General features: G+C 39.1%; 1 protein-coding gene across 9 annotated transcripts in view; it reads left to right on the top strand.

The window, feature by feature from the left end:
• The window catches only part of brsk2a (BR serine/threonine kinase 2a), a 221,701-nt gene extending 203,814 nt beyond the window's left edge, over window positions 1-17,887 (top strand). For 3 of the 9 annotated variants that reach the window (XM_079604645.1, XM_079604640.1, XM_079604646.1), the window contains 4 exons: window positions 7,053-7,176; window positions 7,701-7,881; window positions 8,634-8,723; window positions 15,295-15,593. In XM_079604645.1, coding sequence (XP_079460771.1) covers window positions 7,053-7,176; window positions 7,701-7,881; window positions 8,634-8,723; window positions 15,295-15,458 — 559 coding nt within the window. In that variant the 3' untranslated portion in view covers window positions 15,459-15,593. Of the gene's footprint in view, window positions 1-7,052; window positions 7,177-7,700; window positions 7,882-8,633; window positions 8,724-15,246 lie in introns of all 9 variants that reach the window. The other 6 variants (XM_079604639.1, XM_079604641.1, XM_079604643.1 and 3 more) reach the window with 3 other exon arrangements.
• The last annotated feature ends 6,413 nt before the right edge of the window (window positions 17,888-24,300 follow it).

The following is a 24,300-nucleotide window of genomic DNA, read 5'->3' as shown; positions in this document are numbered from 1 at the left end:
TTCTTAAGGTGGCGTTAAGTACTTTTCTTACGGACCTTATCATTCTTTCCCATATGCCTCCGTGATGTGAGCCAGTTGGGGGATTAAAAATCCACTTTATTCCCTTCTGCAGAAGCATGTTGTTGATCTGAGATTGGTTCCAGCATTCGATAGCTTGCCTTAACTCGCGTTCCGCACCATGAAAATTTGTACCATTGTCAGATCGCATTTCCAAGACTTGTCCACGTCTTGCGATAAATCGTCGCAGTGCATTAATAAAGGAATCAGTATTCAATGATTGTACCACTTCAATATGAATAGCACGAATGGCTAAACATGTGAAGAGAACTCCGTATCTCTTCACAATACTTCTCCTGCTCTTAATTTCAAAGGGTCCAAAACAGTCAACTCCGACGTACGTAAATGGAGGTTTATCTGGAGAAACTCTATTCAGGGGTAGGTTTGCCATCTGTTGATGCCCTGGAGCTGCTTGCAAACGCTTGCAGATCACACACTTTGACAATATCTTCCTTATAGCTATACTGGCGCCCGGTATCCAGTACCTCTGATGCAACCTTGATAGCATATAGTTTCGACCACCATGACCCACCTCTTGATGTATAAGTTTAAGAATGATGTCTGAGATGTGAAAATCCTTAGCAAGTATAGCGGGATGTTTTGTCTCTTCAGGCATAACTGCCCTACTCAAACGTCCGCCGACTCTTAAAACACCATCTTCAAGGATAGGATTGAGCTTATAAATGTGACTGGTCTTTTTCACATTTTCTCCCTTTTGCAAACTTGAGAGTTCATCAGAGTATCTTTTTCTTTGGCAGTAACGAATTACCCCTAATTCAGCTTTCTTTAGCTCTACCACAGAAAGCTCACTTCTGTCACATTGTGCCTTGATTTTCTCCATTTCCTCTTTTAAATGTTGTTTTTGTTGGTTTTCATCCATGCTAGATTGAATTAATGACATTCTCAGTGATTTCCTCTTCTGACTTAGATTGAAGAGTAATTGCTTAAACCTGAGGATCCAAGCCACTGACTTCTTCAAACGGGTCCAAGAGGAGAAATACTGGATGAAGTATGTTGTAACGTCCATATTTTCTTCTATTTGTACAGCACTGACTGTGACACTTGCTTTTATCTCTGGATCATCTGGTGAACATTCCCCCAGGTCAATAGGATTAACTGGCCACTCCTGTTCAGGCAAAAGAAGAAACTGAGGTCCAAGCACCCAATTCTTGTTCTTCAGGAATGATTCCACTTTCAACCCTCTAGAAGCTATATCTGCTGGATTTATTGCTGTGTTCACGTACCGCCATTGTGATGATCGAGACACCTTAAGGATTTCCGAAACTCTGTTGGCAACAAAAGTTCGGTACCTAGAGACCTCGTTTTTGATATATAGAAGTACAGAAGTACTGTCAGTCCAGAAGACGGAGTCTTGAAGGTCCATGCACAGTTCTAATCGCCACAATGAATCCATTCGACTTGCCAATGTTGCAGCAGTTAGTTCCATTCGAGGGATAGACACTAGCTTCAAAGGAGCTACTCTAGCTTTCCCCATTACAAAGGCGATGTGCGCTTGGGAGTCAACATTATGCAAAACCAGATAAGAAACTACTCCATAACCGTCTTCACTTGCGTCGGAAAAGTGGTGTAATTGTGCTGTGCTCACCTCTCCGAAACCCATTGGTTTGAAGCATCTATCGATTTTGAAGCTTTCCAATTCACGCAATCCGTCCAACCACTTGATCCACTCCTGAGCATTTGAAGCGGGAATAATTTCGTCCCAGCCTAGTTTCTTCCTGCACAGGTCTTGCAAGATCTTTTTTGCATACAAAATCACAGGAGACAGGATTCCTAAAGGATCATAGACAGAACTCATGGTAGCCAGGATCCCTCTTTTGGTCAGAGGTCTTTGCTGCAACACAATCTTAAACTTGAAGGCATCAGATTGTATGCACCATTGTACTCCCAGCACTCTTTCCACTGGAAGTAAATCTTGGTCCAAATCCAAGTCCTTCAAATTTTTTGCTCTGAATTCCTCTGGAATTTTTGCCAGAACATCTCGGTTGTTACTGATCCATTTTGTCAGTGAAAAACCTCCTTTCGCGCAAATAGCAACAAGGTCGTGATACAGAGAAACAGCCTTTTCCTCTGAATTTACTGACAACAGACAGTCATCCACATAAAAACAATGCAAGACTGCATCAATTACTTCCTTGCTGAAGTCTTTGTTGTCTTCAGCACACCTTCTAAGGGCAAAATTTGCACAACTGGGTGATGAAGTAGCTCCAAAGAGATGCACAACCATACGATACTCAACCATATCTCGAGTAAGGTCACCATCAGGCCACCAAAGAAATCTCAGCATATCTGCATCATCTTTTGGCACCCTCACCTGATGAAACATGGCTTCGACATCTGCTGTGATCACAACTCTTTCCTTCCTGAATCTGGATATCACTCCGATCAATGAACTGGTGAGATCTGGACCCTGTAACAGTTGGGTATTCAAAGATATCCCTCGAAATGTAGCACCACAATCGAATACAACCCGCAGTTTTTCTTTTCGTGGGTGATAGACGCCGTGATGGGGTATGTACCATACCTTCCCGTCGTTACGTCTTAAGTCCTCACTTGGCACTCTTTCTGCATAACCTTTAGAAATAAGGTCTTTCATGAAAACAGAATATTCAGAATGAAATGAAACATCCCTTTTCAACCTTTTCTTTAGGTTCAGAGCACGCTGTTCAGCAATTGTCCTGTTGTCTGGCATACGAACATTTTTCTTCCTCAAAGGTAAGCCAATAGAATAATGACCATCTACAAGCTGTAATGAGTCTGTTACCATCTCAATGAACTTGTGATCTTCTCTTGAAAACCCGGCTTGTTCGTTTTTGTTACACTCAGGAAAATCAACCTTGAATTGTTGTTGCCAAAGCTCTCCCAAGTTTGAAACTGAAATCCTGTTGACTGTAACGTCAGGATACCCAAAGGCAGACTGGTGACCACCATCTCCTCTTAGTGGACCATTTACGGTCCATCCCAACCTGGTTTTAATTGCGTATGGTCCATTATTGACACTGCGGATCACTTGAATTGGCTCCATAACCCTTGGGGCGTTGATTCCTATAAGCAATTCAACCTCAGAGTCAATTTCAGGTAGAGTCACATGTTTCAGATGTGGCCATCCCTGCAAATCCTTTTGTCTTGGGATGTTTCCACCGTGCACAGGCATAGTATTTTGTGTATAGACATCAGGCAATTCCCAAAAGTCATCTTTGTTCAAACCGGCCACCTCTAATCCAGAAACAACATGGGTAGTTGTGACTTTTTCCTGTCCCATAGTACGCAAGAGAATATTAGTCCTTTTACCTGAAAGACCAAGTCTGTTCATCAATGCAGGTGTACAAAATACTGCAGTGCTACCTTGATCCAGAAAAGCATAAGTAACCACAGTCTTATTTCCTTTTTTAGATTTCACTTGTACCGGAACTATGGAAAGTTTACAGTCAAATTCACCAGCCCCAATAAATCCACTGGACTCAACGGATTCCGGAGCACTGCCCATTACAGTGTCCATTTGTCTCCTGATGAGGTTTGAATCGGTCTCCTTTTCTCGTGGGTAGAAGTGAAGTATACTTGGGTGCTTAAGATTACACACTTTACATGAAAGGCGATTTCTACAATCTCTACTGATGTGCCCTGTGCACATACAGCCAAAACAAACGCCATTCTCCTTTAAGAACGCAATCTTCTCACCATGACTCCTCTTTTCCAATAGAGGGCACATTTCCAAAGCATGTCCACATCTACAAAACAAACAACTCTTGGTGCTGGGCGAAACAATTTCCCTTTTGTTGGTTCCAATTTCTGATTTATTTTCCATTGCTGTGACGTTAGTAGCAAAACTGCTTCTTTTAAATTTAAGGGAAGACTGAGACTTGCCTTTGTTGAAAAATGTACTTCCTGTTAATGCTGGACCATCTTGTATGTCTCCAAAAACTGGATCCGTCATTATTTTTACTTGCCTTTCAACAAAGTTAACAATGTCGCTGAAGGTAGCCCGTTGATTGACAGCTTCCTGCAATTCACAGACTTCAGATCTCCATTTTTCCCTCAATTTGTATGGTAATTTCTTCACCACCGTCAACATATTGGAGGGAGTATCCAACTCATGAAAATACTGAATATCTTCCATAGAGTTACAACAGCTTCTTAGGAACAGACTATAATCCTGTAAAGCTCTGACGTCTTCGCTTTTGATATTTGCCCATGAAAGAGCCTTTTCCATATAGGTAGATGCAATTATATACTGGTCACCGAAATGCTCTTGTAGTAAAGCTTTGGCCCTTAAAAACCCACGGTCGGCAGGCATATGCTGGCAACTCTTTATAATCTCTTTTGGATGACCCCGGGTATACTGTTCAAGAAAATATAAGCGATCGCTAGGGCTTTCAGTTTTTCGCTCCACACCACTTTCAAAGGATTTCATGAAGGCATGATAATGCAGAGGGTTTCCATCAAACACTTGAATTTCCCTTTTAGGCAAAGATGACAAACACTGTTGTTGAATCAGTAAAGATGTGATTTCATTTTGTTTATCCATAATATGGAGAACTTGATCAGTAGGCCTATTTCCTGGACCGGCATTCACATAACCGCTCGGAGTTGTTCTACTTAACTTTGAGATGTTCTGGGAATAAATTGCATGAGAAATGTTCCCCTTGCTCGCCTTGGGAGCTGCATTGCCACCATCCTTAGAAGAAACAATTTGATGAGTCTCAGCTCTTGGAGTAAAAGAATTTGCATCAGCGTTGAGTGTCTGTGTTGCCTGTTGTCCTTTATCGAAGTAGGAATTCATTCCATCGGACCGATGAGTCACATCACTTTTGACACGATGCACACTAGAACCTTTAAGCACTTTCACTTTTGCCGCAGTTGCAGCAATTTCCATTCGCAACTCAAAATCCTCTTTCTGTTTCCTTAAGTTCTGTTCCTTTTCTTCAATTGCATGTTTTTCCTTCATTAAATTTTGACGAACCAACAAAGATGCAATATCGGCCTCTGCCTTAATGCGGGCCGAAGAAGTTGTTGATGTAGTTGAACGTCTTGAGGAAGAACTACGTTGACTTGATCCTTTACTTCCAACATTAGAAATACTGTCGCTTGGGTTTATATCATCTTTATTATGCATGGAAGTTTGAGACATATTCTGGTTTTTTGAATCATTTGAAGGGCATTCAACTGTTTTCAACTGTTGATCCTGGTTATCATCACTTGACTTCTCAATTCCATTGATCCATTGTGTTGTCTCTTTTATAAATGCATCACTGTGTTTATAAATGATTGAGAACCACTCATTTTGTTTGATTTGCTCGTCAATAGGCAATAATGGGATCACTGAATCATGCAGCTTGACGGTCTCTTTAAAAGTTTGCACCAAAGTTTCAAGTTCAGACTGTACGGCTGAAACGTTCTCATTTTTCAGCAGGAGTTCTTTGATGGCTGGAATAGAACTTTTAATCACGTTTACATTTCTTTTTCGTTCTTTCTGAAGTTGCTCAAGTTTATAAGCCAAAGCCTTTGCTGTGAGTTGAACTTTTCTTTTACATGTGTCCTGTTCAGGTTCGACATCCGTGCCCGTTTCAATTTCACTCATGATTGAAGCACGCGCACCTCAGCGCGTCTAAATACGTCACACTTAGACGCTTCCCAAAACAAGCCAACACAATCCAAAACAACACATATCATCGGATATGTCTCACAACTCCAAAAGATTCGCAAAAGCCCAGCAGTCTAAACAACGATTCATCAAACACGCCAAACAGAGCTGCATCAATCGCAACCAAACTACAAACTGCCAAACCGTTTCAAATCATCCGCGAACACAAGCAAAGACGTAACAACACAATGTCCTACCAGTTCAACGGCAGCGAACGTATCTGGAGACGTCGGTCCTGTTGATTTGAATGTCCAATTGTGCGATGATTGTCAGCAGAAAACATATCCAAAGAGGTCGGTCCTGTTGCATTAAAAGTCCAATGTGCAATAATCCTTCTCATTAAAACAATCGAGCGGGGCGAATCTCCGTCAGTCAGCGCTGCGCTTCCTTTCCGTCCAGTCAAAGCGCGACAGCCTTTCCTTGAATCCAAAGTCGATGCGTTCACGTTCTCAAACAAACAATTTTGTTGACTAACTTGTAGCGGCACATAAAAACAATCCAAAGACCGCTAAGGAGCTGAGTGGAGGAATAACTTATGTGACGCGTTTTTCTTTGAAGCTTGCATGTTGTTTTATTTTGTTCAGGTTTGCACGTTCAACAAAATATGTGCTCCAGCACTCACCCCCATTCTTCCATCCAAACACACACACACAACAGGTGTTTTAACCCCACTTAATTAATGACACACCCCTTATCATTTGGTCACATGACTTTCCCGTTATATGGCTCCTACACCGAACCTAGTCTACTACACTCTCCTAATACTCTAATGAGAGTTAGTTGACATGTACTGTAGTTGAAAAGTTAGTTATAGTTAGTGGAATGTCTAAAGTGGACTATCAAAATAAAGTGTAACCTAAAGTTGCAGCATCATCTGACTGAGAAATACTTTATATAGATCAAAGCAACTCGTACACCTTTAAATGCATGAGCCAATTTTGCAAGTCTTCTTAAATTGATATCACATAAACTGATGCATTCATATTGGCTTTTATAACAATTGACTTCCTAAAATGCATTTTAGGAGCAAAACACCAACCAGGGTGAATATGTACAAGCTTTTTTTTTTTGCTGGATTTTCTTATGGATTTCTGTACGACTTCATTATTTTTTTCTCACAGCCATCAATATAACCTCATGCAAAGTCCATCATGTTAATTCATAGATGCTCTGCTGTGTGCCGATCTTTCATAGAGTCCCTTTTATAAATTATTCAATATCAATTTATTTTACATAAGCGCCATAGCGTCTTATTCTGAGCTCTGATATGGACTGATCTTGTATCCCCTGGAGACTTCATAAAAAGTTAATGTGTTGTATTTCTCTCGCCCTGCAGACTTGCCAAAAAATCTTGGTTTGGTAACTTCATCAACCTAGAGAAAGAAGAACAGATCTTCGTGGTTATTAAGGACAAGCCGCTGAGCTCGATAAAAGCCGACATCGTCCACGCCTTTCTCTCGGTAAGCAATCTGTTTCGCACGGCTCCAATCCCGCTTCGTTCCAGTGTTGTGAACGACGGCTATGAATATTTGAATACATGCTTCTACGTTCTCTCTATCAGATCGAAAGACTTTCCTCGTCGCAGCAGTTTTGATAGGCTTGGCCGGAAGCCTGTGTTTTTACGTTCGCAAACACCTTTCTGATTTGTGTTTCATTTCTGTAAAATGCTAGTGTGTGATGTTTCCATCCTTCCCTGTGGCTGCCTCTTTCATTAGAGGTCAATGGAAAATCAACGCTGGGCATGAATCATTAGCATATAGATGTTGTGCCTCGAGAGGTTTGTGGAAAAGGGAAAGGAGTTTAGTGTGTCATTTAGACCGGCAAGTGGTTTAAATGTCGGTTTAAAAACTTGCTTGTCATGGTTAGTGATGTTTTCCTCACCTTCGGGCTACACGAACGTTATAAATAGTCACAAGTTTCCATAGAGGTTCCTCGTAGGTGCTTCCAAATATGTAAGAGCTAATCGAGCTTTCTCCTCCCTCAGATACCCAGCCTCAGTCACAGCGTCGTCTCGCAGACGAGTTTTCGGGCCGAGTACAAATCCACAGCCGGTCCCACCGTCTTCCAAAAGCCTGTTAAGTTTCAGGTTGACATCACGTACACCGAGAGCACCGTGACCACCAAGGAGAACGGCATCTATTCAGTCACCTTTACTCTGCTCTCAGGTAAACACCGCAACTGCAATCAGCATCACCAATCATCAAGCCCGTAGATCACGAGTGTAGCTTGAAAACACGGAAATAGCTGTGGAAAAACCTTTTTTTCAATCTTATTTGGGATAATCACGTTAAATTTGTCAGAATAACCCGCAACCGTATTTTTTACAAGGAAACCAATCCCTAGTAGAGCACAGATTGGGTCAATTTGGCAGCCATGGTTGGATGATAAAAGCTAAAAAAAAAATATATCGATATTTTTCTGCCTTTTGACGATCAGTATGCATCTCGATATTGATCAATTTGCTCTGAAATGGCTTATTTAGGGTATTTTTTTCAGTCATATTAACCATAATTTTGACTGAAAAGCCTTTGTTGCCAAATAGATTCAAAATTTTTCATTTAAGAAGTTATAAATATATATAACATTTCTATTCACCAATACATTGTTATTATACAAGAAGGTTAAATTCTGTTTATTACTCAAACATCCAGTGTGGCCCATGCCGTTGTCCACCTAGCCGAGATAAGACGGGCCGCAAGTAGTTTTACAATAAATTCCTGTCAGATTCCTAAAAGGCCTTCAAGAGCTCATGGTCCTAATTTAGATTGTTCTGTCTTTATGTATTTCTCCTTTTACTATGGTGCAAACATGACTTGTCAACTAATCCGTCTTAAGGAAACCCCGCCCCAACTTCCAGTTCAACAAGAAAATGTCAACAGACTCTTTTCGTTTCACATGTGACCTCACTTCATTGTAGGTCCAAGTCGGCGCTTTAAGCGGGTGGTAGAGACGATTCAGGCGCAATTGTTAAGCACACACGACCAGCCGGGGGTCCAACAGCTGTCTGGTGAGTATAAATCCCCTGTCCCTTCCCCCGCCCCGAGCCCCATGTTCCCGCTCACATGCCTGTTTATAGCTCTCCTTCATCACGCATGCCCCCGCACCCCTCGACCGCAGCACAGCATCACAGTATTCTCCACATGATCCCACCCTAAACCAACCCTGCAGACGCTAGAAGAGACGGGGAGTTGTCCAGGTCTCTGTGATTCCCTTCGGTCACACCGATGCTCCCATTTCTCAGGCGGGATTAGCGGTAGCGTTCCCTTCTCCAAACCTGGGCACCTCAGCTTCATGATTTCTAGCTTTGGGAGACTGTGTCCTATTTGGGTGATAGATTTGGGCTGGTAATATGAAGGTTTCTTGTACGGTTTCAGTTCGGGATAACCCCAAAACGAAAGTCTTGCTTTGTCCCCATCAGTTTTATCAGACAGCTATTGTGCAAAACCAAACATAACACAAAAGACACAAATCAGGGACATTACAATAAAAATATCAAGTTTTGGGACAATATTTTTCAGTGTATACCTCAAACTATTCAGAGTTTCAAGGATGAACGGCTGATTATGTGGTTTTATCAGAGGAAAAAAGAAAAGAAAGCCACTTTTTTCATCCTATTCTTCATTTGCATGTCCTCTTTTCTTGACACATGATGATATTTGACTGTGTCCCAACCATATCCCTGATAACAGCTCCACCTACTGGTCTGATAGATGAACCACAACATCTTATAGACAAAACCAATATAACCCAACTAGATTTGATCAAATGCACACCAACACAGATTTTCCAGTATTGAAACAATATTATTTCTGCCAATGGACCTCCAAAGATATTTAGTTACTGTATATTTAGCAACTTTGATACTTTTCCTGTTATTTGTTCTAAAAGTCAAGTCAGCCTTGCAATGATAAGAGGAAAATAATGCAATAAAGTTTGTTTCTAGAATAGCATCACAGTCCATCTTAAGTACACTGCAAAAAATGCTTTTCTTACTTAGTATTTTGTTCTTGTTTCTAGTTCAAATATCTAAAAATTCTTAAATCAAGATGCATTTACTAGACGAGTAAAATGCCATAATTATTATGTCTTGTTTTCTGGGTAAATAAATAAAAATTAAGTGAATTGTTGCTCAAAAAAAGCAAAAATATCTGCAAATGGGGTAAGAATGTTTTATTATTATTAAGAAAAATAAATCCCCCCCCCTCAGAAAACAAGATATAATATCGTTTTACTCCTCTAGTAAAAGCATCTTGATTTAAGAATGTTTAGATATATGGATTTAGATATACTAAATAAGAAAAGCAATTTTTGCAGTGTAAGTAATGGTTCATTTTTGTTGTAAAAAAGTTATTAATTTAGTTCATTTATATTAATTTAGTTCTACACTCAAATGTGGTCTGTACATGACTAAAAAAGTTTTTTTTTAAATACATAAATAAAACATTTATAATAAGTTTCTCATGTTAACCAAGGCTGCATTTATTTGATCAAAAACATAGGGTGAAAAACAGTAATATTACAATTTAAAATAATTGTTTTCTATTTTTAATATATTTTTGAAATCAAATTTAATCCTGTGACGATCCTTCAGAAGATTTTGATCTAAAAATGCTAGATTTTTAAGCATTTTTTGCTAATGGTATTACATGTACACATGTTAGTTCTAACTTCTATATAGTATATGACAAGAGGGTGAAGTAGTCAGCAACAGGAAGACATTGCAGACCATCTCAAGAGAGTAGATCCTCCCTTTTTCTCCTCCTGTCGTCCTTCTCTGTTCTCTTTCACCGTCTATCTCTCTTTCTCCTTCCCTTTCACTCAAACATGTCACATTCATTGCTCTTCACGTCTCATTCAGCGCTGTATGACTCACTGTGGTTTGAACGCACTACGGCACCGCACAGATGAATGGCACACACTCACTGCAGTCAGATTGCACGTACCGGTCCAAAAATAAACATTAATAAATCAACTAAAATCACTGATTTAATTATGTTGTTTTGTGGAGGAGGCTGTGGTTTTCTGTGTTTATGAAAATGACTAGGCCTAACCCCCTAATGTTCTTTAGTTTCATAAAACTATTTTTATTCCAAACAAGCATAATCATCCACACAAACTTGTCTAATAACCACCGAACCGCAGTCTTCTCGCCGCTAATGTGGTCTAGATGAAGACATCAGGCCCCATGCTTGTTAATGGGAAATTGCTCATTTGCTTCACTTGGGCATGATGAAGAGCACACACAGCAAATTTAATGTGCTAATGCGCTGATCCGATTTATAAACCAAAAATTTTTTAACTTTTTTTAAGGCTGCTCTTATTTGCGAAAGTTTTGTTTGGTGTCAACACACGTTTCTCTCTCTCACATGTATCCAGAGAACTCAAAAACTGGTAGAGTCGCAAAGTCAAAGTGTGGTAAGACTCTTTACGGCTTGTGTGTTAAATACACCAAATTGCACCACAATTACAGTGGACAGAAAGAGTATTGAAACACTTAACACTTAAAAATGTGTGAATGTCTTTGCTTTAGCACAAATCAATCCAATTGGAATTTACACATTTTTTTTGGTGAAATGTTTTGCTTGAAAAGCATGCTTGTGCTATCATTCTTTAAAATAAAAGCCACTTGCTTTCATCAAATTCAACACATTCAAAGAGATATTTCCATTATGCTGTAATTATGATAAAATTGCTTGTTTTCAAACTGTTTTTATTAACAGAAACTGTGAGTAGTGAGTAGGAAAGAAGTATGATCACAGTTTCAATCTCGATTTTATGTGTTTTTTTATAAAAATTTTTAATGTAGATTATCAAAACACAGCTTTTTATTATCTTAATATATTAATAACAATGTATTGAGTGAAATACTTTTAAGTCATGCAGCAGTTTGCCGAGGCTGGCTGAGATCCATCCGTGACATTCAGACAGTTTAAGTAAGACTTAAAGGGTAGTTCACTCAACAATTAAGATTCTGTCACCAATGTGTGTTTCCATCCAAAGTTGTGAATATAACTTATGCACAAAATCATCACTACCTGGGAAATTGGTGCAAAATTTGCTGTGGCTCTTTGTCCTTCATCATAAATGACATAAATGCGCAGACGAAACGCAGTAAACACGGCCCTGATATCTTGCGTTCGGATGATGGTTTTTGGGAAGGCAATTGCTTGAGACGCTTCTGAAAGGTCCTGTTATCACATCGTTCTGATGACAGCCTTTGTCAGCATTTCAGAATGATCAAACCAACATTTGAGATGCTGTGCACTGGTTAGTCCATTTATACAATCACATCCACTGTTGAGGCAAAGTCACGTGAGCTTTTTGTTGAGCCACGAGGGATTTATTCGGTAAATGTTTTTCCATTGTAGTTTGTGCGTGTGACTTCTTATCGGGAAAAAAAAGGGTTCTCCTCAATTAAGCGCATAAGGGTTTTTAATGCAAGTTTTTGCGCATCTTGCCGTTTCCATTCAGCGTTTTTTTTTATGCAATTACCCAAAATGCGCATACAAATTGGTGGATGGAAATTGGACAGAATTGTCATGTTTGGGTGAACTATCCCTTTAAGTATCCGAAAGGTTTTTGGGGCCACTGAATTACTTTATTATGCACACTACATTTTTACTTATTAAACCTGCTATAACCACAACACTTGTAATCACGCATGTACTGTATTACGTCCAATTTAAAGTGCGCCCAGCCCCATAAATACCCTTTCACATGTAACGTGATTGAATCAGTAAGTGCAGCACAATTTTATTTTGTTTTCTTTAAGTTTTGTGTGCACTTAAAACACTAAGATGTGCACAACAGAAACTGGCAGTCACAATACATACTTAGTGTGTGTGTGTGTGTGTGGCTTACAAACCTGGTCTTAGTTTCTTGGCTATGTGCGCCAAACAGACGAGGCTATACATATGTACACCAGAGGCTCTGATGATGTTCAAATGAACCCTACACCACTGACAGTGTGCCAGTTTGTGTAATTATGGTTGCATGTGTAGTCATGAGTTTGGAAGAATCTGAAGTCAAGTACACTAAAGGGGGTTTTCTCATGCAGTCAGAGATGGCTGAAGGCTAGTCTGAGCCAGACCGTCTGGTGCATATTACACACAAATGCCAAGAACTTTTGAAAAAAGCCGCTTACAGTCGCCAGAATCGCCAGAATTCATGAATCAGGATGCACAGGTTTTTAGTAGCCTGTCGAGAAACTAAAAGTTGACACAAAGTCTGCTAGAATAAGTGAAAGAACGAGTTACTGCATTTGCAGTAGTGCAAAGTTTGTGAGGTTTTTGTAATTTATTTTATGTTGTTAGTTAATTATTAGCTTGTTTAAATAATTGCTCAGTAGGCTCTATACGGAAAAGGTTTGTAGACATTGTAGTCTTTCTATCCATCAAAAAATATTTTTCATTAACATAATTACAGAATATACAGCGTTGCTTCATGGTGATATCTTGTTGAATATGGTGTATAATTGAACCGGACAGATGACACTTCATAGGCTTATGTGACTGAGAAGTGAGCAGAATAAAGATTAAAGGGTACGATCTACCCATGTGTGGGTTTCCTGACTGATCTATGTGTCATTCTTTCTGCAGTGACAGAGTGTACAGATGACACATCGCTTCACTCATTACTTTAGAGCCTTTTCTAATTATCCAGCCTCTCTCATGTTGGCTGTATAAAGCCATGTGTGCCCATGTGCTTCACCCCAACCAGAAAATCCAGCTAAAACCATCTTCAAAGTCAACATGAAGTTGAACCCAACCCTATTTACTGTCTTAATACATGTTCCTGGTCTTATTGCAGATGATTTTCAGTGCTCATTACTGCAAAGAAAAAACAAACGTTGATCTTTTGGAAAAGTGTAATAACTTACTTAAAGAGATTGTTCACTTAAAAATGAAAATTCTGTCATCATTTACTCACCATCAAGTTGTTTCAAACCTGTATGCATTTCTTTCTTCTGCTGAACACACAAAAAGATATTTCGGAGAATGCCGGTAACCAGACAGTTGACGGACCCCATTGCCTTCCATAGTATTTTTTTCCCTACTATGGAAGTCAATGGGATACATCAACTGTTACCGGCATTCTCCAAAATATCTTCTTGTGTGTTCAGCAGAAGAAAGATATTCAAACAGGTTTGAAACAACTTGATGGTGAGTAAATGATGACAGAATTTACATTTTTAAGTGAACAATCTCTTTAAGCAACTTGCCTTTTCACTGCCTTCACCTAGGCCAGGGGTCGGCAAGTTCGGTCCTAGAGAGCCGCTGTCCTGCTGAGTTTTGCTTCAACACAGAAAAAAACTCACCTGACTATAGCCTTAGTAATCCTGAAGACATTGATTAGATTACCTGGTTAAGGTTTGTTTGATTAGGGTTGGACCTAAATTCTGCAGGACAGCGGCTCTCTAGGACCGAACTTGCCTACCCCTGACCTAGGCCAAAAATAGTGTTAGCCAAAGCAGTTTATCTGTTTTAGGTACTGCGGTCTCACCAATAGTTAATGAGTTATTCAATTGCAGTTAATATTAAAGTATAGGGTACTTCAATAATAGCAAATTACAGCATATATAAAACATTTATATTACCATAAAGATGCTCTTGGGATGAACTTAACCTCAAGGTGAAAAGGGCTCCTCAAAAGTTAGCTTCAACAATCAACTGCAACTGGACTCCATCCTAAACCTCACAGAGTTAAATCCCTGTTAAGGACAATTTGCTGATTCTTTTTTGCTCTAATATTCTGTGCGACTTGTATCTATGTCGTGGCAGAGGTAAAATGGGTTGCAAATGCTGATTCACGTTGACTTTAAGGTGGTAGTTCTGTTTGTGAACTCACAAACACAGTGGCTTGTCTCTAACTGGTCCAAGCTGATGTAGATGGTTGACCAGCTGTTGGGGACCTGGCTGACGTTACACCATCTTGGTCAAGGACGTTACTGGACAAAGCAGGTCATACCAGCTTAAGGTGGTGAAGTAAGATGGTTCATTTGGTTGACCAGCCAGAGGGAACCTAGTTGAATTTGGGCTAGAACATTTTTTGGCAGTCAATGCGATTTATCTCGTCCAAGATGGTCTACCAGCTCAGCTAGGCTCCCACCATCTGATAGTCCAGCTTATCAACCATCTAAACTACAACTAGTTATGTTGCTGTTGCTCAACTTGTAGACTATAAAGCTAGCAAGCCCATGGTCATTGGTACCGTTTCCAGGAAACACAGATACTGATAAAATATTGTAACTTGAATGTACTAACCAGCTTGGACCAGCTAATGGCTACCAGCTAGGTACAACCTTAAGCTGGTTTTAACTGGTTTAACCAGAGAAGCCTAATTTCTTGTACAGAATTTAAAAAGTTAGTGTGGCCCTCAAAGCTTCTCCAAGTCGTAGTCTTCTTCCCTAAGTCGTAGTCTTCTTCCCTATCCTATCTCTTTTCCCCTTTCTGTCCATTTCTCCTTGTGCGAACCCATTGTTCATTTCTTTGTTCTCTCTTTTTTCCTTTTCTTCCTATCTGTGTACCTAGGCAGCCCATTGAGTAACTTCTTTGACGTAATTAAACAACTTTTTTCAGACGAGAAGAATGGCCAGGTGCCTCTTCCACCTGGCTCGCCCAACAGACACCCATCTAACGCCCGTCGCCACGACCCTCAGCCTAGTGACTCTAAATGCCCAGCGGGCAATCCCAGGGACAATGCCAAACTGGTGGCATCCTTTGGGATACAGGAGCAGCCCTAACACTTTACCAATCAAGCTTTTTCAAACGTACCTACATAAAAGCACTAAAATATGTCTTAGAGGTGATGGGATTTATATTTGGACAAACTTTTGTATGATGGAATGACGGTTTAAAAACAAGTTATGACACAAATCCAGACACATTTCCTCTGTCACCGTCTTTGCCATGTCCGTTTGCCAGCCCCTTCCCGAACCCCTGTTGTTTCTACCCCAGATGTTTTCATGTCTTTTACGTCTGCCTTCCCGTTTTCCTCACCTTTGTGACGGCTTGTCTTTGCTGCTAGGAATTATCCAGAAAACGTATTAAAACGCTGCCCCACTTCCCTGCACATCCTGTGACGGACATTTATTGACAGACGGCACTTTTCATGACGAACAAGCAGGTTACCAAGGAGATGGACACTTCATCCTTCGTCACACTCTTCCCTTCCCACTCTCCGGTCTCTCCACGCTTGACAAGGACTAAAACACAAATACACACACCGCCTGCCCTACCATCATATCAGCATCCTGTTAAAATAGTCGACTAGCCGGTGGGAACCGGCGTCTCCAACAGACTCTGTTCCAAAACTTGGTGAGCTGCCTCTAAGATACTGTCCCAGACATCCCACCTGTCCCAGAAGGTCCGGGTGTCGAATGATATTATATACAATATCCCGGAAATCGATCAAGCGACAGAGAAAGCCTGTTTCCATGTGGTATTAGATGCATTTTCAGTGGACCGATCACAAGTGGTCAGCCAAGACGCATTACCGTTACACCTGGGATTATCCAACCCGGTCTCACGGCAATTCGCACAAATTTTACGAGGCGGCTAATTCGTACGAATTCATACGAATGACCTACCCCTGACCCCACCCCTAAACCTACCCATCACTGGGGTTTAGACAAATCGTACGAATTAGCCACCTTTACAAATTGGTCGTAAGATAGCATTGGATATCCCACGTTTCAAATGCGTCTTCTGGACCACTTTGTGATTTTGTGGAGATCCTCTGCTCTTTTTTTCGTCACTCTCAACTACATCACTTTCACTTTCGGTGCACGGATAATCAACAAACCCGTGTTAGGCAGCTTATGAGAATGAATATAGTATAATATAATATTTTTTTATATTATGGTGGGTGTTTTACCATCTACCGGATATGAGTTTTTGCGGGGTGGGATGTCTGGATACCTCACTTTGATCACATTATAATGCAGTCCCTTACTGCAATGCAATAAACTTTGTACAAAAAAATAATTCAACATGGCGGGCTAAGCACTTTAATCAGTCTAATTAAAATAAGGACTATCTTACCCAATATTTATTTATGTATTTTTATGCACATTAGAGAATGGTGCTGATAGCATGTAGCAATATGCTAATGTCAAACTCTGTTGAAATCAATTGAACTGTGCTGTTGTGAGCTTAGCAAGTTGTTAACTATGAAGAGCGTTTCAAATAATTTGTTAGCTTAGCAACATGCTAATGGCAAACTCTGTTGAAATCAATTGAACTGTGTTGTTGTGAGCTTAGCAAGTTGTTAACTATGAAGAGCATTTCAAATAATTTGTTAGCTTAGCAACATGCTAATGGCAAACTCTACTGAAATCATTTATGAATGGAGTCTCACTTATGAGGTTACGATTCAGGAAACCATCAAAAGCCTGGTGCACACACTTTTGGCAATGATTTGGCCATCTAGGACACATTTTCAGGAGTTGTAAAAGAGTTATTTCATCATAAAAATGTGGAAAACCATCAGAAAAAATTAATGTGTGTATCGCTTTAGAAGGCAGTAGACCGCAAGGCAGCTCGCTAGGTCTGGAACAAATTCACACTCATAATACTAGACACAAACACACATTCACACAACTCTAGGATGTTTGCACTCAGATTCATAAAGACCATTGGAAAAAAAACTAAACCGGTCGAGAAGGAAAAGATGACTTTGAGAGCTTGTCTTGGGGATGTAGATGTTTTTTTTTTTCAAATTGTATCGTTTCAATTTGTGATCTTTTATTTATTTATGACTTTATGTTTGAAGAACATCACTTGATCTTAAATCATTGCTGCAAAAGGACTGAAACATGGTTTTCAGTGAGTTTGGGACTCGTGACGGGATGGGGTGGGGGGGGGGGGGGTAGTACTGAATGAATTCATCCTAATGAATGAATCTCTGTTGTACAGATTGAACATAATTATGTACAAATAAAATGTCTAGATGTGACACTAGCTTTAGTTCTGTTGTAGATTCAGATTTGAAATCTTGTGTTGTTAGTCTTTATTTAATTATTATTTAACCCTTGTATTTCTGTATTTATTACCTGATGGAACAATTTGTTTCATTTAATCGATTTGGTTAGACACTGAAATACAGTGTTTAATTATTTTCTTTTTTCTCTTTTTTTTCTGATAATTTCTCATGTTCGCTACCAGCAGATACAAAAAAAAAAAATGTTGAATACATTGTTGATATTTTTGTATTTTTTCTTTTGTTTTATCTCTGTCCTTATTTATTATCATCCAGTTATATATATACATATATATATATATATACATGAGAACTTGAATGTTATTTATTTATTTATGACAATAATGTGTTTGTTTGTATCAGGGCAACACAGTTTTGTTTGTTTAAAGAAACTTTCTAATGTCTTGATTTGTAAAAGTACCGTGGACTTTACGAATCTTTCTTTCCTAGCTTCAAAAGAGAACAAAATGGTATGTAAAAACAAACAAACCACAAAAAAGCTAATTTAACAGTAATTTAAGAATGTAGTTTAGCCTCTATGGGGAGGAAATGAACTTCTCGATATCAATGTCAGCTTCATATCATTGTGTGTGTACAATGGATGACAAAAAAAGCTGTTCTTGGATCAGTTCTACTGTAAATATAATGTTGTGGCCTACGGGAAAGTCGAAGGCCGTTCCTGCTCTTTGCTTTTGACTTGTATTGCTGTGTGCATGCACGCATTTTCTTTGCATGGCTTTAACGTAACTATTCTCAAAAATCGCACTATTTTCTCAGATCTGCAATCTTTTAATGGGAAAAAAACAACACCTGCCATCACCTTTAACCTCTGTTAGTCTCTCTGCGATTTTTTTTGTTCTCTTTCTGTTTTCCTGTCATGTTTTCTACTACACGCTGTAAGCGAGCGACACAACGCAGCTTTTGCTCGCTGGCAGTGTCTATGTGGTATCTGTTTATAAAATGCTTCCTTTTGTCTGTATGTACCTCGACCAGGAAAGATTTGGATGTTCACGGCCCCCTTTTTACAGACAGCTGGTTTAAATGAAACAAAAATAAAGCAATACCTGTTGTGAACTTTCCTATTTTATACAGTTATGAAGCAAAACTTAAATGACAAAATAAAATAAAATTGTCCATGCAGAGCAGGAACATGCGTTTAAAGTGTAAAAATCCCCTTGTATCATAACTGTGAGCAATTTCAGAGATAAAAATGAAACAATAAACTGATTCACTTAATAGGATGATACTAGCGAGTGTTCATGGTTGTATGTTACTGAGTGGGCGAGTGTTTATCAGTCAAACAATGCCCATGACTGATGTAGGCTAGGCCTATACAAAATTACTGTGCATACATGCAAATTTGCTGAAATACAATTTTATGATTCAAGGAACTAATTTATTTTCTGATTAAAGCCATCTACTTCAGTTTAACATTTTAGATAGCCTATTATTTTCATTATCTATTTCAATAAAATATCTATTTTTATTTTGTTAAAACGTTTGTGATATAAATGTTCAGTCTGTCATTATAGTTATACGTTTAATAACATCGACATTACATCAATACTGTTGTGCTTTATTTACTTTTATACAACAACTAGTCCTTAAATTTGATTGGCCGAGTGCGTGCGTTTGAGGAGTATGGGGAGGCTGCAGACCTGGAGCCGGTAGATATAGGACCCAAACAGTTTTACGCCCCTGGCAGTTTTACGCCCCTGTTGTTCCTGATGCGTCCAGTAGGGGGAGACTGTACAACGACACGAATTGAGGTATGTTTTAATCTTTTTTTAAATTAATTAATTAATTTATTTATTTTGTATTGCAAATGAAAGGATACAGACATTAACAGTGAGAAGAGGGAAAAAAAAAAAAAAAAAAAAAAAAACAAGGGGGGTATACGGACATCAGAAGAGATTGAATTAGGCTACACAAATCAATACAATATTACATTTTGTCAATAAAAAATGAAAGGTTCTTTACAACAGACTCAAGGATATTATTTGTTTTAGAAACCTTTGAGTTTAAAGGTTTTGACATTGGATGGTTCTGTCTTTATGCAGATGAAACTTCCAGAATTTACCAAAAAGTTCAGGACGATCTGGCTTAAATTTATCATAATCTTACCACGTATGTAGGACACTGTTTTGTAGCTGTATGACGACCAATAGAGAATAGTACAGCAGATATTAAATCGAGGATCCATATGATTACACGGTACTGTATGTCTAATGGTCTAAATATGGTTAATATCTAAATGTAACTTTATATAAATTCACAACAACATATTTCACTTAGTCTCCATATAAAAACATACGGTGAATAGGCCTATAACTGCAGTAGGTCATATCATTACTTGTCATAACACGTAGTTGATCCAACTATGTGTATTTTTAATTTTTCAATTCACAAAAACAAAAGTCTTCTGTAGGCTGAGTGAAGAGAGTGAACACCGACTGAATATCTGCATCTATTTTTCTATTTTAATCCGTGCAGATCTACACTGTAGCGTTTATATTTAAATGAACAAAAAACACAAAATTGTCAAGTCTATGGACGGGTTATTAATGTGTTAGCGTCGATTTATTGATGTTATTTCGCAGTATATCCCCCTACTGGACGCATCAGGAACAACAGGGGCGTAAAACTGTTTGGGTCCTATATCTACCGGCTCCAGGTCTGCAGCCTCCCCATATAGCGTTTGAGCGCTGCTGCTGATAGAAGCACTGGGACTTTTTTCACCGTTTGTATCCCTCCGCTGTTATCGTGTTGCAGTTACAGACAGATTCGACGTTGTGAAATGCAGTGAAAGGTATCTTTTCTATGTTAATCAGAGTGTTTGTCCTAACCAGCCGCGACATTAAAATGATTTAATTTGAGATAAGAGCTTAGCTTCTTTCCACGGGTTGCCATCTCGTAATTACGGTTACGACATGGGGTGAATGCAGCATAAGCTCATTGTTTTGGTTCAGGAGAAACTGTGGTTTGTTTGTGGCGCTCGGTGACTGACGTCTGTCTACAACTGGCGATGCTCTGGCCGTCTGCTGCGTTTCTGGGGATGTTTATTCCTGGCCACTTCATGCGTTTTCTCAGATCGGATAGCTTTCTGATTTATCAAAACTATTCCTGCTCACATAGGCCTAAATGTGTTTTTGCAAAACGGGTATAAATCCGATCTTCATTTCCCGCGCTGCAGATTTAATGGATTTAATGTCACCGAAAGCAACAGATATGAGCTGCATTTTATTGATCATCAGCTAACGTTTCAAAATCAAAGACTGCAATAAGAGAGAGCGGCAGCCCTGGTAAGATCATTTCGTTTCTTTACTTTTAATGAAGATTATTATTATTGTGTGTTAAAGCGTCTGCGACTTACTTTCACTTTGATTTGCGATAGTTTGCACGTTGGCTTGACGCTTGATGAATAGATGCGCACCGTCATATCTGACTATAACATATAGAGAGCCTAAGTCCCGCCCCTCCGCTTCCGGCTCATGGGACCTTATTTCGGAAAAAATATGTATGGAAGTCAATGGCGAGAGATAACTTATCTTTTTATTCCGTCTGAACTGTCCCCTGAACTACACATATGATGTTTGTCAATTTAAAAGGTAAATATGAAAGTCAAGAAAGTCGCAGTTTGTCATAAAACAGAAGAGTAACGTTTAGTTGTATGTGAAAATCGCTCGATGAACTACATCTCTCGTCTCGCACTATGTAGCCTACGTCACAAGATCCGTTGCTCGTATGTGTGTATTCTGGCTCAAAACACGAGTCAGGCATGACGGCGTAACGTTAGGATTATAATGTAAGACTATAGAAAAAATGACAGACGTTAGCTTCAGTAAAGTTAGCTTCATTCATTGAGAGTAAAGGTATGACGTCGCATGTGCGCCTTCTGGGTTTGTAGTCTTTGTAATTACGTATTTTCACAGTCTTATACCTCAACAGTTTTACATCAAACTGCGACTTTCTTGACTTTAAAATGTATCTTTTAAATTGACAAACATCATATGTGTAATTCAGGGCACAATTCAAACGAGATCAAAATATTTGTTGTCTCTCGCCATTGACTACCATACAATATTTTTCCGAAATAAGGTCCCATGGTGGTCGACCGGAAGGGGAGGGACTTAGGCTCTCTATATAGCCGTAACACGCTTTCAAAATAACACGCTTTTTTTAAATAAAAAATCTAATCATAGACTGTAAAAAAATGCGCTACACATGCCACTTTAAAAACCGGATAGTTTATTTGTAGTTCGATTACGGATATTTCACGTCATGTTCGAATGCATATTCGAATATCGAATAAAAAGTGACATCCCTAATAGCCTCACAGAACGATCTGATGACGTGTGATGTCTGTGGAGGGATGGAGAATGGAGATACTTTCACAGGATAACCGGCAGGTAAGACAATGCATTTAGACCGAATGCAATGACAGGATGAATTATTTTGTTGTTGTTGCTCTTGCGACTACCACAGAAGATATATGTACATTTTGTTAAACATTTACACCACTTTTATTATTGATTGATATCAGGATGTGAAGAGAGTTTCACCCAGTATAACAAAAAGTTTAACTTTAATGATGTATTTTGTAGATTTTTTTAGATGTTATATTTTGACTTTTTATTAATTTGAGGTTAAAAATTGTCTACATAATATGTATATAGAAGCTTGTGCCGTCACTAAAAAAAAAAAAAAAAAAAAGGTAATTGCCATTTTGTTTTCGCAAGTGGGAGTTTAGGCCTATATCTCACAATTATGACCTTTTTTTCTCCGAATTGTGTGACAAAGTCAGAATTGCGAGATGTAAACTCTCAATTTTGAAGAAAAAAGTCAGAATTGTGAGATAAAAAGTCGCAAATATCTTTTAAATCATTTTAGTCCGTGGCGGAAACAAGCTTCCATAACTTAAAGCTAATATATCGTAGTAATATTTAGTTTGCTGTGTTATGACAGTTGTGTTGGATTTATACTGATGCAGCGTCATGCAAAATGCTTACCAGAAATGTGTCATCAGTTGCTAGAAATATGCTGAACACACAACCACTTGTCATGTGATCTCATGAAAAGACCCACTTTAAGACTGATACCATAAATCAGTTTTTATTAGGCTACTGATAGGACTGGAGTCTACATCTCTTCATGTAAGTGAACATAAAAGGTTCTGTTCATTTTCGTGGTAGGCTACTTGTAAAATTATTGAGCGCACCGTTTGGTATTTCTGTGACAGTCTCACACACACCCCTGCAGTTTTATTCCCTTATTAATTCCCAGTGTGTGTGAATTCCCAGTTTGGAAAGTGTTTTGTATATTTTCATCAGTACTTGTAGGTGTTTCTGTCAAGCCTGGTAAGTTGACCTCACTGTTTTCCTCCTTCATTGATTGCACACTGAAGTTATGAGTCAGAAAGCAGTTTGCAGTGCTCTCAATGACCAGAAGGTGGCAGCACAGTCTCATTTTTAAATTAGACTTTAAAGTGTTTGCCAGCTTAACATACATTACTTAAAGGGGTCATGACATGAGAAACCAAATTTGCCTTGATCTTTTGGTATATAAGAGGTCTTTGTACCATTAAAACGTCCTGCAAGTTTCATAGCTTAAGACTTCCTCCCCATTATAAACGAATCATTTATTTAATCAAGCTCTAAATACAGCTCGTTCTGAAACCATGGTAAGAAGTGACGTCACGGTACGAAGTGACGTACCAGCGTTTGCATATGACCGCCTCCGCCAAAAGACAACTACGCTTTAAGCGCAAGACAACTACGCTCACTTCGTATCGTTGTCGCGCCCGCGCGCCGCGCGCCTCACAAGTGTTCAGTCGACGGACAGCGAGTGGGTCTGTGTACAGGGAGATTACGACGCCGCAGATGTGCTGTTCCTGGCTGTGGACAAACTACATCTTTGAATACGCTGCGAAAGATCCAGTCGTCAGGGAAAAATGGATGCACTTTATTTTTTGCGGACGTCTCAGTCACGGCAGTGTTAGTTTAAGCGTTTGTTCTATACAAGGATGACTGTTTTGAGCTTTGCCAGAAAACTGTTGCTCAAAGATAAGTCCGTGCCGTCTATTCTGGGCTCAACAACGACGACGCAAACTGTAAGTAATGTATTTAAAACTTTAAACTACTTTTTAAATACGCTGAAAGATCCAGTCGTCAGGGAAAAATGGATGCACTTTATTTTTTGCGGACGTCCCAGTCACGGCAGTGTTCTATAACTTACATTTAAGGATGACTGTTTTGAGGAAAAAATCCCAATATGATGCTTGGCTTTGCCAGAAAACTGTTGCTCAAAGATAAGTCCGTGCCGACTATTCTGGGCTCAATACGACGACGCAAACTTACTTTTTACCATGGCTAATATAAACACATTTGTATAAGAGAATCTTGAAAATATGTCGCATTTCTAGTAGGCCTACATGTGATAGAAAATTAAAAATGTTGCCTTTATCAATGCTGCATCTTCAAAGATGGCCTGTCTGTGCATGCATTTTTGTCCGTGGTACACCCTATCATTTCATTGGAATTAGTTAAATAATGTTAAACTGTTAGCAAATGAAGCTATAGGATAATTATGCAACAATAATCCGTTTT

This window comes from Phoxinus phoxinus (genome assembly GCF_949152265.1).
Source record: "Phoxinus phoxinus genome assembly, chromosome: 25".
Taxonomy (NCBI): domain Eukaryota; kingdom Metazoa; phylum Chordata; class Actinopteri; order Cypriniformes; family Leuciscidae; genus Phoxinus; species Phoxinus phoxinus.
Note: the sequence above shows the minus strand (reverse complement) of the source record. Positions and strands in the feature narration are given on the sequence as shown.